Consider the following 14,691-nt stretch of genomic DNA (forward strand, 5'->3'; position numbering starts at 1 on the left):
GTCTCGGCAGGCGGTGGGCCCGACTGCCAAGGAGGGCAGGGAGAGCATCCTTACGGTACCCACTGCGTACCAGAGACTTTTTACAACTGTTATCTCAACACCCCTGTGAGGGAGAGGCTGCTGTTATTATCATTCCCAGTTTAATGGGTGAAACAGAAGAAAACTAGGGTTAAGTGACTTGCGCAGGATCAAATGCAAACTAAAATCACAATGTCTGATTCAGTCTCTTAAAATCAGAGAAATGGCATCTGTGTGAAAATTACCCTTCTGGCTGGATTGAGAAGCTTTATATCTGTCCCAAACACTGGCTCCATCAATAGCTATTTAGTTCACAAGGAAAAATAATGGCTAGATCATGTTCTCTCAGCTGGTTAAACTAGAATCTAGTGGTAGATTCTGAAGTCTTTACAGGATGTTTTTGAGGCTATTGTTGCTGAGATGTTCTGTCCCTGAAGTCTGCCATTAGTTTAAACAGAATGAGAGTATAAATGTGCTCCTAAACATTTAATAAATGGTGGGCAGGGTGACACACTTTTAAGGTTAATCTGCATTATTTATATTTTATCCTTCACTTTCTTAAATTTAGACAACAAATTTTAAAAAATCAAAAAAATAAATCAATATAATAATAATATATATAATATAAATATGTACTTTATATAACAAATAATATAAATATAATAATATACAAACCAAAATAAATATAATAATTAAAAATAATAACATGAAGCTCTGATTTGTAACATTTATTGATTTCTGAGATGTAAGACTCACCAGGAAATTTTTAAAACTAGCTCTCATCAACTGATTCCAGCTAATTCCAGCATATCCCTGGATGGCCAAATATCCAGTATTTGGTATCTATTTCCCTGCTTTACTCAGGGACCCTACTGACAGCTTGGCTTTTTTTTCCTTTCTAAGAATTTTATGGATTATTTTGTAAATGAAAATTAGTTCTTTACAGAAAGACTTGAGGACTCTTAATTTGAATGGAAACCTTCCCTGCTCAAAGAGATTTGTGGAAAAAAAAAAAGAAAATAAATTTACACCTAGTGATCTGTTTAGATTATACTCTGTGAAGAATGTTCAAGATTTTCTTTAAAAATTGGACCAGAAAACCATTTGGGTTTACTTTAATTAAAAAAAAAATCTTTTGTTATCATGACTTCTAAAACAAAGCAAAAAAGGATCAACAACATAATAAAAGGACATGGCTTCGTCTCCCTTTTTTCTCCCTTCTTTCACCCAGTCCCTATTTCCTACAAAAGGTTACTTACCCATCTGTATCCATGAAATCTTTCCCATTGGCTGGGTCGACACATAACGATAACTCTTGGGTTCCCTCCAAGCCCTGCATATGCTGCATATCTGTCAGGGTACAGAAGGATGCTACTCTCTGATCTAAGAAGGAAAGCACAGACAAAAGGCTTTTGATTAGCTACTATTAGCTAAAATTAGATTTTTTTTTTTTACTGAAAATGAATCCATAAACTAATGTTCAAACATTTGGCCTTAAAAAATAAAATAAAGCCCACAAAATAATTCTGGTAAAACTCCATTTTGGTTTTAACTGGGCAAGCCATCACACATCTTGAAGACATTATAGTCGTTGTCCATATCAGAGCTAGGAGGACAGGATTATTGTAGTCAAGAAGCTGCTTTCTTAAATCCCAAGCGCCCAAAGTGTTCAATTTTTCATGGAATCAATTTGTTTGCTAATTTGTTCATGCTAATTTAAAAACGAGAAGATGGGTCTTCCTTTAAAAATCCTGATCTTTTCTATTCCCTCCCCTTCTCTAATTAAAAAAAAAAAAAAAAAACAAAAACTAAACCAACTAGAAAGACTATTTGAGCCACAAAGGACAGGGTCCACCTTCCCTTTTACTTCCCCAACCCTCAGAGCTCGGATAACCATGCAGACGTGCAGACATAAGCAATATAAAGGAAAGTTTACGAAACATCATGAGCCAACGATCAACCCCAAACCATCACCTAGATAGGCCGTGTGGTGACAGACCAGACCAAGCTCTTCATCTGAGTCAAGACCTGTAATAAGATTTAGAATTTTCCTATGAACAAGATCTCTCTAGACTCGAGAATCTCTGGAGCCCACATGAGGCTCAAATAAAATTGTCACATCAAATGCAAATCATGTTCATTTAAAAAAAAAAATTCCAAGAGGCGCTCAGTGCTTGTAAAGCCATATTTTTTTTACATAATAGTGGTTATAATCCCCATTTTATCCCTGGCTGCTCTGCTATAGAGTTCTTGCAAAGATGCATGATCTTTGTATACATATAATAATATATACATAAAATAAAGTATGAACATATATCACACTTTAATGACCCACTTGGACATCTCCCATGGAAATCAGGGTAAACAAGACATAAGCTGTGTGATTCAAAAATTAACATTTTAAAGGAATACCCACGAGAATGGGTTTTCCAATATTTAACTGTAGCTGCTTTTATAATCTAATTTGATGACAAAGTCCATTTAGCCCTGACAAGTGGTAAGACACCAATTCAACATTTAAGAAGCTCAGGTACCCAGAATAAGCATAATAACAGAGACTGGTGCATCTCACCCAGGGAAGACATTCATGGAAGGAGACTAGCTCCGGGATAGTAGGAAGGGACACAGAAAAGGGTTCCCTTAAATGAAGAGATAAGAAAAAAAGAGGCCGAGAGACCAGGAGCTAATTAGCCACTTCCTTTCTCACTGATAATGCTTTTTCTTCAAGTCACCAAACCAAGTGTGCAATTGTGCTGGCTTGTGTGTACACACACACACACACTTTTATCCAGAATTCAGGGAGGAGAAAGCAGGTGTATTTCTGCTGCTGCAAACTTTCTCATGTGATTTGATTAATGGCCAAGAAAAGATATTTGGTTGCACGTCAGTGGTTCTGGGCTCTTAATTTATTCCCAATTCACTTTCCTCCCTGGCTGCAGAATGAGCACTCCTAATGAGACCTCTGACTTGTTGGGTTTATGGAGGGTCACCCACTTTTAGTTAATTAAAATGGATGGCAATGTCAAAGGGTGCTTGTAGTCTGTATGGCCAACCACAGACTCCAAAGCTGCTAACACAGGGCTATGAACACAGCAGGCAGCCGGACATGCTGCTGACCACCAAGAAGTTGTGAAAGGGGGCAGGCAGAAGCATCCATACAACAAGAGATTTTTGAACAATGTGTGATTTTCTCCTTCTTAAAAATGATTTTCTATAATCGGAACCTCATGTCTACCTTGGATATCTATGAGTTTCAATCATTTCAAGTCAATTTCTATATTATGAAAGCTTCAAACTAAGTCTTAATTTAAGCATGGCTATTTTCATACTTCAATTTCTTTGGGAAAAATAAAGATATTCTATGGTTTCTAACTTGATACTGGAAACCATTCGGCTTCTACAGATCAGAGAATGATATTTGTAGGAGAATAATAAATGTACAATGTTTGTAATAACCACAATAAAATCTGATTCTTTTATAATACAATGATAATAAAGGTGAGATTATTCTATCATCACCAAATATATTTTACATTTCAGAATGAATATAAATGAGGAGAAAAGAAAATGGTATCTAGCTGAATATGTGAATAAAGATGATTTTAGACCAAGGTACCTCATTACAATATAAGCAATTTTAAAAAAATTGAGTATTTGACTGAATTACTCATGTTTTCTGCATCTCAAAAATGACAAGAGGCTCTTTTATTTGGGGATGTTTAAGAGATGTCCTAACAGGGAGAGCCTTGTGGTTGAAATGAAGATATACAAAAAACAAACAAACAAAAAACAAACAAGAGACTGTTAACAAGGGAAAAGACCAGCATAATTTAAAATATTACTATATACATTTAAAATACCTATTTAATTTATATTTATTCTCTTTGACAGACTTGTATTTTCATCACATCAATAATTACTTTGCCTATTAGTATGTGTATTTAGTTCTCAAGGGATCACAGTAGAATCCAAGAGTTAAAAGGTAGAGCTTAAAGAGGCCATAAGAGTCATCTAGTGTAACCTCCGCATTGCATAAACGAAGCAGCTACATTTCAGGAGATCAAGTAGCTCTTCCAAGGTCATGCAGGGTGTACTAAGTGCCAGATTTGAATCCCAGATCTTTGCCTCCAATCCTCCAATTTCTCAATATTTATCCTACTGCCTCCCACGAGTCAAAGTATTTAATCAAAAATAAACAAAATAGTTATTATCTCTTTTGCGTTTGTATATTTGCAACTTAGTCAAAAAAGATGTTTCCTGGTGACAAACTAAAATTCAAAGTGATAATTCCTTGAGGAAAAATGGATCCTTGATTACTTTCCATTTGCACTGTGGAGAATCCCCAAATAAGATTTTGGAAGAGAATTTGATTTCAGAAGTGTTAAATTTAGTAAGTTAAAATGGCAAAAAGATATCTTCCTTAAGGGAGGGACAAAGCAAGTTTTTCATTGATAAAGGCAATTCCTGGGTGAAGAAACTCTTTCTACCACCAATGCAAGTTGGTACTTTCTCTGCACTTTAAATATTTAGAAAGCACCCAGTGCACTGAAAGAAATTCAGGTAGGATGGGTCAGAGGGAGAAATCTCACCCCAGTCTGCTCCTGATGAAAGAAATATTGAAACACAGACAATAAGTTCTAAATTACTTTTGAAAAAACTAATGAGCCTACTTTACATGTCAGATCTTAGTGGCTACTGGATACCTCACTGGAATTACCTGTGATGACCACTGTTTATTAGCCTCTGACACTCACTCACCTTCAGGACTGTCTAATGCATGGGATGAGCCTACAGGTGTGAGGTATGATCTCAATCCACAAGGTCGCTGTCATTAGAGATACAGCCACTCATTGAAAGTATACACAATACTCTGGTTTGCAGCCGACTTTACATCTTGCATGCAAAGACTATCAAAAAGCATCCAAGCCAATGATAGATATTAAGTTCAGTGCTGCAACAGATACATTAAAAGCTTTTTTTCCCCCTTCTTGAAAACCTTTTAAGTCATATCATGATAATTCATTTATTACCACAAAGTACTCTGCAGACAGGAAGTACTTTTAATAAATGCTTATTAAACTGAATTAAAAATGAAGGACTTTTTAATACAGAAAGGTAAGATTTATTTTTGTTTTTGTTGTGTTTTGTTTTGTATAGAAAGTAATCTTCTGTCAACCCAGATTAGGTTTGGGTAAAAGTAAAAAACAGACTAGTCCAAAAAAGTACTGAAAAATAGTTTATGTTTTCTTCTATTCCCATAAAAAGATTATTTTTATGGATGTATGTTCTGAGATATACAAATCAAATATAAGGTGAATCTTTCTAGCCATATTTGGGAAATTTAACATATTAGTAATGAGTACAATTCTCTGATTTTAATAAAAAGGCCATAACTGACTTTCACAACTATTAAGGAAATAATAAATTGGAATTTCTGAATCAATAAGTCAATGTTTATCTATCTATCTATCTATCTATCTATCTATCTATCTATCTATCTCTTCCTCCAAGAAGATCTGTTTTTTTTTAGGAACATTTGATTTTTCTTTTAAATAACTATTTTTTAGTATCTTTTATCAGGAGCAACTAGGTGACCCAGTAAATAGAGGTCTAGACTTGGAGTCAGGAAGACTCATCTTCTTGAGTTCAAATCTGGCTCTATACATTATTAGATGTGTGACCCTGGATAGGTCCTTTGTCATAACGTCACAAGTCACCTTGTCTCGTGTTTTTCACTTGTAAAATGAACTGGTAAAGAAAATGGCAAATCACACTCAGCAACCTTGCCAAGAAAACTTCAAATGGGGTAACAAAGAGTTGGACACAACTGAAAGGATTAAACAACAAAAAATATTTTAATCAATTCCCATTAAGATGATCTGGAGCATGAAAAGTGTTGTAGATGGACCAATTCCTTTCCTCATAGCAAAAATAATCACAAACATTCTTCCCATTCAGAAAACACTCTTCCTATGACTTTTAGAAATTTAATAAATACTCTGTTCTTTCATTTAGCCTAAGGTCAACCCACAAACTATACTTTAGCTCTAGCTTGAACTTTGGTGTCCATTTTAATAGTATTTTATTATTCCAAATACATGTGAAGATAGTTTTCAACATCCATTTTTGCATCCTTCCTTCCCTTCCCTCCAGTCTCCCCAAGACAGCAAGTGATATCACAGATGTTAAATGTGTGCAAGACTTTTAAACAAGTTAAATATTTCCATAAAGTCTCCATTTTATGAAGATGGAAGGAATATTGAAGATCTAGTCCAAAGCCTCCATTTTTATAAATGAGTAACTTCAGACCTAGGGAAATTGACTCACGATAAAAATCTCAAAAATAAAAAGTATAATAATATCAATAATGCCGCCATCATCACTACTACTAAAGCACTCGAGCTGCCTCATGTTACCCTTGTTTCTTGGAGGCTATGTCAGAAGAGCTTAAGTTTGGGCAGAATGACTAAAAGAACATGCTTGGTGATGGACGCCATGTCTGTTATTCAATGACCAGTCTGATTAAACTGAGAAAGTCTTCATTAACAGGTGTATCTCACCTTTTCAGCTATGACAGTTCTCAAAAATCATACTACTAAGATTAGAATGTAGCTCATTTTTTTAAAAAAAATATTACTCTATCTAGTTATCAAATCAGTTCCCAAGGTTATCCACATTTAAAAAAAAATTAAATCTCTCAAAAAAAAAAAAAAAGTAATGGTACTGGCCTTCCTATGGTATGCTGGAGGTGGAGGGAACATGAGGAGGGGCCCTCAAAGCACATCCAGTAGGTATGTTTGGTCACAAGATCTTTTTATGGGGGATTGAGGGCCAGGAATTGGGATCTTGGGCTCATAGGCTTAGAGATGAAAGGGAACTCAATACATGAACTAGTCCAACTCCTTCACCTGGTGAATAACAAAAGTGAGACCCAGAGGTGGTTGATTAAGTGAAGCATTCAAGGTCACTCAGGGATAAATGGCTAAGTCAGAATTTGAACCTGGGGCTTCTGACCGGAAAGTCCACTTTACTAGCCTTCCCTATATAGGTGCATCGTCCAAAAAGCATTGAGTAGGATGATAAGATACAAGACCCAAGAGTTTATATCGTACAGAACTCCCCAGCTGTACTGATGACCCATGAGAAAGAACAAGAGCAATCAGCGATACTATTATCAATCAGTCTCTCCTGAAGAGATCACCCCATTTTATTTTCCTGAGCACATGTGCCCACCGTTGTACACTGCACCCCCCCCCCAGCTACAAAGCCTTGCACAGAGCAGACACCTTCAATGAATGAAACTTGTTGAATCTGTTTCCTAGATCCATTTTAAACTGAGGCTAACCAAAAACTTCTGCTTTTTACTCATCTTCGATTTCTAGGATAGAACAAGAGAAAGATTACTGACAAGTCCCAAAGTTTTTATTTGTTTGGCTAAAAAAAATCCCCAATGCCTTGCTTTTGATAATGCCAGAATTAGGCCGCATTACAAGGCAGGGCAAGGACTTTGTAAAGCCATCGAAGCAGGGCAGACTTACTCCTTCTATCGAGGGAGCAGTTACAGCCCACATCCAACTGCCCGCCGTACATCACTCGGCCTTGTCTGTCTTGAGTTAAAAGAGAGCACCTTTCAAATCATCCATAGCAGATGGTGAGGGTCAGAAAGGCTGCGATCCAGAATGCTGTGGAAAGCCTTTGGAGATAAGCCCCTTTGGTCTTCCCCGAGATGGTTTGGAGGTGCATTGTCTGTTCCATACATTCTGCACACTATACCAATATTCCAAATTCACCCTTGGGGCCTGGGAAATAATTTTATACAATTTTAAACTTGGTGGACAAGTTGAACTGCAGTTAAAATAAACATCATTATTTACAATCATAGAATCTGAAGCCTGGAAGATACCTCAGGGATTATCTATCTCATGTAATCCTCTCATTCTACAAATAAGGAAACTGAAGCTCAGAAATGTGAACCGATTTGTCTAGACAGTTCCTGGTAACTGCTAAGATAAGAATTGTTTTTTCCCCTGATTCTAAGGGCACTGTGCTGCTGCTCTGACATACCTTTAACTCCTGGGCCCCTCCTTTAGAGCAGGGGCTCTGTTCTTCTTAGCCTGGAAGCTCTGCTATCCTATTGAGGGGAGCAGAGATAGGAAGAGGAGGAAGGGGCTACATACAAGTGTGAGGAGGAGCTGAGCTCAGTGAGTGGCAGGGGCCCTTGGAGGCTGGCTGGGCTCCCCTTCCCGATGGAGATTCTTAAAAACATGGTCATCTCAACAGACTTAGGAATCTTACCAAGTAAACCCTTCAAGAAAATCTGCCTGGTACCTATTACTTCTTGGTCTGTATCCCAAAGAGAAAATGAAAAGGGAAAGGACCCACATCCACAAAAGTGTTTATAGCAGCTCTTTTTGATTGGGCAAAGAACTGGAAAGTGAGGGGATGCTCATCACCTGGGGAATGGCTGAACAAGTTGTGGTATGTGAATGTGACGGAATACTGGGGTACTATAAGAAATGGTGAGCAGGCGAGTTAGCTGAGTAGAACCAGGAGAACATGGTACATAGTAACTAGGATAGACTCAGTTCTTTTCAGAAATACAGTGATCCAAGACAATTCCAAAAGACGTGATGGAAAATGCCATCCATGTCTAGGGAGAGAACTATAGAGTTTGAACATACTATTTTCACTTAAATTTTTTTTCTTATGTTTTTTCTCTTTTGTTCTGATTCTTTCTTTACAATATAACTAATATGAAAATATGTCTAACACGACTGTAAAAAAAAAACTCCCTGAAGTCAATCAACACTTCTATAAAACTCTGAGGATATGAAAACAAAAATCTCTATCTTCAAGGAGCCTTGGAAAACTTGTTATTTTAAGAGGAAGGAATGCGCACGTCCTCTCCAGTGGTTCTGTTCTTCCTTGCCACTTTTTCCTACAGAAAAAGGCTTTGATAACATTCTTTAAGAGAATCAGCATGGACCTTTCACCAACTGACATGGAATTAGAAGCCAAAAGAAGCATCTTATGGCTCAATCCCATCTTGATGATAAACGATAAATGCCAGAATTTTTCCCTCAATGCTTATCATCCTCCTTGACAAGAAAAGGAGTTCCCTCTGCCTTACACAAACAATAATCACAGGAGGGATTTTACAAGAGAACTTGGGGGAAGTCAGGAACAGAAGAAGATGTGACTTGGTCATTTGGAGCCAAGGCCCAGATGGAGAGTCTCATTCTAATACCCTTTCACTCGATACTGCATATGCTTCCTAAGGAAAGAACACTAAATACAAACTTTCCCCTCAGGGTATTAAAATACCCTAGAGCTCATCTAGATAACACAAGAGCCTGAATCTAGGAAATGTACAGAAACACTCCATGGCTTAAAAAAAATAAATTTAAAAAATATAAAAAGGCAGCGATCTCTGGGCCGGTTTAGTCTTTACCTTCAAATGCCCGTGCAGCATCCACAAGGTTGGACCAATCTAACCCTGTGGCAGTGTCTGGGAGGGGCATCAGACCTGGATCAGTGAATTTGGACTTATCCGATAAGGACCCATCGGAGAGCCAGAACTCATCTAAACAAAAAACAAAACCACAGCGTCAGTGATATCACACAGCACTCTCCACAACTTCATCCCCTTGGAAGATTCATCTACAACATCTTCTTTTCCTTCCCTCTTAAAAGGCATCTCTCCCTGCCTTCATTTAAAAAAGAAAAGTACCAAAATTTAAGCTGCTGATTACCCTGAGACACATACAGCTAAAAATAGACTCAAAAAGGTTGGGAAAAGGCAGAAAATTGAGAGTTAACTAATTCGAGTAAAATCACAGAAGAAATTACAGCAGAAAGGGGGTTAGCATTTAGACTGTGTACAACATCAACACTTAGCAATGATGATTTTCCCTTGGCACTATTTCCTTCTGAATTCAACCCAATCCAACAACGGTCTATAAGATTCTGGTTCCATGTTTTTTTTTTTTTTTTTCTAACTGATGTTTTTAACACATAAAAAGTCTTGAAGGAAACACCTTCCAACACTGATGACTTGAAAAGGCCTTATGAATAGACTCCATTAATGTAAGATGAAGATTTGAATAAAGTTTTTATGAATGGAACTTAATTTCATTTAAAGATATAAATGTTCATTTGTTCATTCATTCGTTCAAATAAGTATAGATGGTAAAGGACAATTTTATTGCTGAATTATATACAAAAGAGAGAGGCAAAGTTATTTACTACATGCAAAACCTGTGGTTTACTATACTCTCCTCCATTTGTCCTAAATCAAGTGCCTTGATAATAACCAGTCACACCAGAAACACCTCCTACAGATGAAACTTAATGATTTATTACTTTTCCTTTGTAGGAGTTGCACTTTCTTTAAAAATGATTCCACTGCTTTGTTTTTTTTTTTTTTAAATCCTGACAATGCTGAGTTCTATTTTTTACAGCATTCTTTGGGTATTTTCCAGCAAATTTTGGAAAGCCTTCAACTGGACCTTCTTTTTTGCTTCATAATTTCCAAGCCCACCCAAAAGGGTTACGTGCAGATACTTGTGAATACATTTGACTAATTAGACCACTCAAAATAATGACCACCTGGCTGACTGAGCTTGCAATTAAGGAAACTCGGGGCATAATTAACAAACTACACCTGTAATTTCTGTACCTACAATTTTTGGGTAGATGAGAAATTCTGGCATCTGAACCTAGCTAGAGCATTTGGAAAATTGCCCTTCTTAGAGCTTTATTAAAAGAGCAGTGAACCTTTGGAAATGAGCTTTGATGTCATTTGTGTAAGGATAGGCTGTTTGGGGCTAAAATTAATTTTTATCCTCATTCAAAAGTCACAGAAGTTAGGCTTTCCTAACCTCTAGCACATTTCTATCTAAAAGAACTGTCAAAGGTAGCTGTTAAACTATTCACATTATGCTACTTTTGCTACTCAGCTTATTAACTTACTTATTTCTCTGCCCTTGCTCCACTGGCCCCCATTTTGACAGGAATAACAAAGATAACATTTTTCTAGTGTGACTCTCCCTCCTCATTTTTTTTCTGCTTTGCTCCAAGCAGAAGCTTCTAAAATGGGATGTTCTTTGTCCTTGGCCCGGGTAAAGAAGAACTCAGTTAAATCAGCAGTTGATTCCTATTTGCTAGGAATTGGGGGAAGGGGAGAAATCAGGGAAAAGGAGAAATATTCACAGAATTTGTTCCTTTGCTCTGACACCAACCTACTTCCCTTAGGGTCCTCAAACTACAGCCCGTGGGCCAGATGCAGCAGCTGAGGACGATTATCCCCCTCACCCAGGGCTATGAAGTTTCTTTATTTAAAGACCCACAAAACACAGTTTTTGTTTTTCCTATAATCCAGCCCTCCAACAGTCTGAGGGACAGTGAACTGGCCCCCTATTTTAAGTTTGAGGACCCCTGACATAGGTATAGGAGTGTTAGATCCCACTCATAAATGCTTAATTCTTGTGAAAGAAGGGATCATTAGATTTGAGGCTTCCTGGTTCTTTCTGTTCTGACCCAAACAAGTGCCTCTCTACTATACATCACAAGTTTACACATTACATCTGCATGAACACAGACACACATACACAACTAATAATAGAGAAAATGATAGAGGAAAAGGAGATTTTAAAATTGTCATTTTTTTCGCCACTCACTGCTGTGTAAATCTGTATCAGTCATTATAATTTTTTAATAGCCTTTTATTTACAGGATATATGCATGGGTAACTTTACAGCATTAACAATTGCCAAACCTCTTGTTCCAATTTTTCACCTCTAACCCCCCCACCCCCTCCCCTAGATGGCAGGATGACCAGTAGATGTTAAATGTATTAAAATATAAATTAGATACACAATAAGTATACATGACCAAAACGTTATTTTGCTGTACAAAAAGAATCAGTCAGTCATTATAATTTACTGACAAGGTACAGTCCAAATGTTCATTAAATTGTCTCTTAGTGAATGTCCCCACAAATAGTTCATTTTATTTTAAAATGTTCACTAAGAAATTACAGGGTTCTCTTAAACTTGATTTTTTTTTTACTAAGTGGAGCTTCTTTAGTCACTCATGATGAAAAGATTTTCATAAAGGACTTAAAACTTGCACCATAATAAGCTAACATTAAGAAATGAAGGGCAATACCTAATGAGGTCATCAGTGTTTTGTCATTAGTTATGTCATCAAAGCTCTACAAAAATGACATTGTTGGCTAGCAATTATATAAGTTGTCTGTAAGACACCAGAGTCCTGCAAGACAAACTCAATTGCACATAGGAGGACAGCCTTTCCTGAATACCTAATTGTAGGCTCTCCTTCAAACTGCTTTCTGTCTCTGAGGGGCCCATATCAAGTTTATGGGGTCCATGATCCTCACTTCATAGATTTGTCTGCTTCCTCCTGGCTGCTGAGGTATTGGTCAATGGGTCAATGCTGCAGGATCTGCCTTTTTCTTCAGCCTCCTTTCTCTGGGTCATTGTTGGAACTATAGCCAAGGATTTCCCAACACTTCTGGCACAGAGTGATCTGCCCAGGATCACACAGCCAGTAGGGATCACAGAGAGGGTTCTAACCCAGGTGTTCCCAGATCTCTTGCCAGCTCTCCACTGCTAGGCAACCTGACACTCTAGTGGTACGGTAGGTAAAAAAAATCCTCACTTAACAGAAGAAAAATGAGATCTAGAGAGGTTAATAAAGTCCTTTTCTTCAAGTTCTAAGACTTGCCATTGAAAAATCCAGGAATAGAATGAATGTAGGTCTCCTGATTCTCAGTCTTATTTCTTCTGCTCAAGGGGAGGGGAAAGAACAAGCATTTATTAAGTGTTTACTATGTTCTGAAACGAAGTATTATATATCATAAAAATATTAACTCATTTGATAATAGTTCAACAAAACTAGCGGTAAATCCCCTTTGCTTATAGACAGATGGCCACTCTTCTGACCATGGCGAATGGGAACTCTGAGTCACCCTTAAAACTTAGTGATGTAAGGTAAACAAAAAACACAGATTTTTCCAGGGCAGTTACGGTTTCAAAAAGTAAAATAAAATATATTTTTTAAATGAATCCTTATAGAAAAGGATTATCCTGTGTTCTGATTTTTGGCTTAGGAAAACTATTGCTTGCTGTGAGATAGGAGATATTTGACAGAACAACCTAGAACAGTATAAGAACTAAGGCTGAGATTTGAAATTTTCACAGAAAATCAACCAAAATATAGTGACTGACCTAAAAGCACTGGCACTTCTGAGACTCGAATGCCAAAGGAGCTCCAGATGTACAGCCAGCCACCTGCCTAGGCCAATCATGACCCGAACCTTAGGGAGTGGAGAAAAATGCTGACTCTAATGATTTACAATTCTGAACTTTCTGGGAGCTCTTGAATCACCGAGTTACCCCTTCAGAAAATGGAATAGTTAACTATTAAACCAACTGGCAGAAGAGAATGTAATTCCCTACTTTGTAAAGGTCATTTCCTCTTCTATCCCTCCCTATTGTTTCTATTCACGTCTGCTGTGGCCCAGCTTGAAGTTCTACTCAACAGTTCACTGAGGTTTTTTTTTTCTTCTTTTTCTAAATTTTTTTTAAAGGAAATGTTAGTGTTTGTACAGGTCTGCAAGATCTCCTCCCCCCTTCTCCTTCCCTGCTTCTTTGAATAATGACATCTTCTGTGGCTTCCTGCCTATTTACAAAAGTCCTTAAACTCATATAATCCATCTTTATTAATTCTGATTTTATTATTACTATTATATTATTCTGATAACAAATACTGAGTGGCTTTCTTGATAGCATTTCCTGTGGTAGTCAGAAGTCTCAAGTTTTCAATCATTGGCCAGAAACCACAAGACACTTATCACAGAGAAAATTAAGAACAGGCAGAGGAGTGTGAGCCACAGAGAAATGATCCATCCAGCTCAGAGCACTCTCTGGCAGAAGCATTCGGGACATTTTTATTTATTTATTTTTATTTTTTGGGGGGGACATTTTTAGAAAAGCATGGTTGGCCCCCTTGATACCAACCTTAAAGGGGGGGAAGGATCTATTCCAAAACAATCCTGTTTTTTTTTAATGGCCAGCATATCTCTCATCAGAGAATTTAACTATAAATTTATCAAATCTATTTATGTTTGTAGCCAATGGCATTTCTCATATGTAACAAATCCCTTTAGGTCTTCAAAGTTCTGAATAAAGTACACTTAAAAAAGAAAAATTTCCTCTTTCAGAGGTGTCCTATGAAGTGGCTAGTACTACAGGATTTTTTGAACAAGTCTATTTATTTATTCCTTTAATCCTGTCTCCTTAATTCTGGTCTTTATAAATTGAAGGAAGAGTAGTCTTACTTTTCATACAAAAAATTATACAAAAGCCCATTCAATTACTTAGGTTTGAGAGTATTGCTGCCATTTTCCTAGTGTTCAGAATTTTATAGAACGATCAGGGGTGACTAGTCTTGCCAAATCTCATTCCCACACATAATGCCTTTTTACAACCTGGACTGACTTAGTTTCTGAAACACGGCAATTGTTAATTTTCATTTTCCTGATTTGTTGGGAGTGTCCCATCATGGAAATACAGATCTTATGAGGAAAAGACAAATACTGACCTAAGTGCCACTGACAAGACCCAGTAACAGAACATTTCTGTGGATGGC

At 37.1% G+C, this 14,691-nt stretch overlaps 1 protein-coding gene across 5 annotated transcripts in view; it reads right to left on the reverse strand.

The window, feature by feature from the left end:
* The window catches only part of SIPA1L2 (signal induced proliferation associated 1 like 2), a 252,934-nt gene that overhangs the window by 4,007 nt on the left and 234,236 nt on the right, over positions 1 to 14,691 (reverse strand). For 2 of the 5 annotated variants that reach the window (XM_031966909.1, XM_031966910.1), the window contains exons 19-21: positions 9,470 to 9,601; positions 1,993 to 2,046; positions 1,278 to 1,401 (exon numbers count right to left, since the gene is read on the reverse strand). In XM_031966909.1, the coding sequence (XP_031822769.1) occupies positions 1,278 to 1,401; positions 1,993 to 2,046; positions 9,470 to 9,601 (310 nt within the window). The remainder of the gene's footprint in view (positions 1 to 1,277; positions 1,402 to 1,992; positions 2,047 to 9,469; positions 9,602 to 14,691) is intronic. The other 3 variants (XM_023502065.2, XM_031966911.1, XM_031966912.1) reach the window with 2 other exon arrangements.

Source organism: Sarcophilus harrisii, chromosome 4, assembly GCF_902635505.1.
Source record: "Sarcophilus harrisii chromosome 4, mSarHar1.11, whole genome shotgun sequence".
In the NCBI taxonomy this organism is placed as follows: domain Eukaryota; kingdom Metazoa; phylum Chordata; class Mammalia; order Dasyuromorphia; family Dasyuridae; genus Sarcophilus; species Sarcophilus harrisii.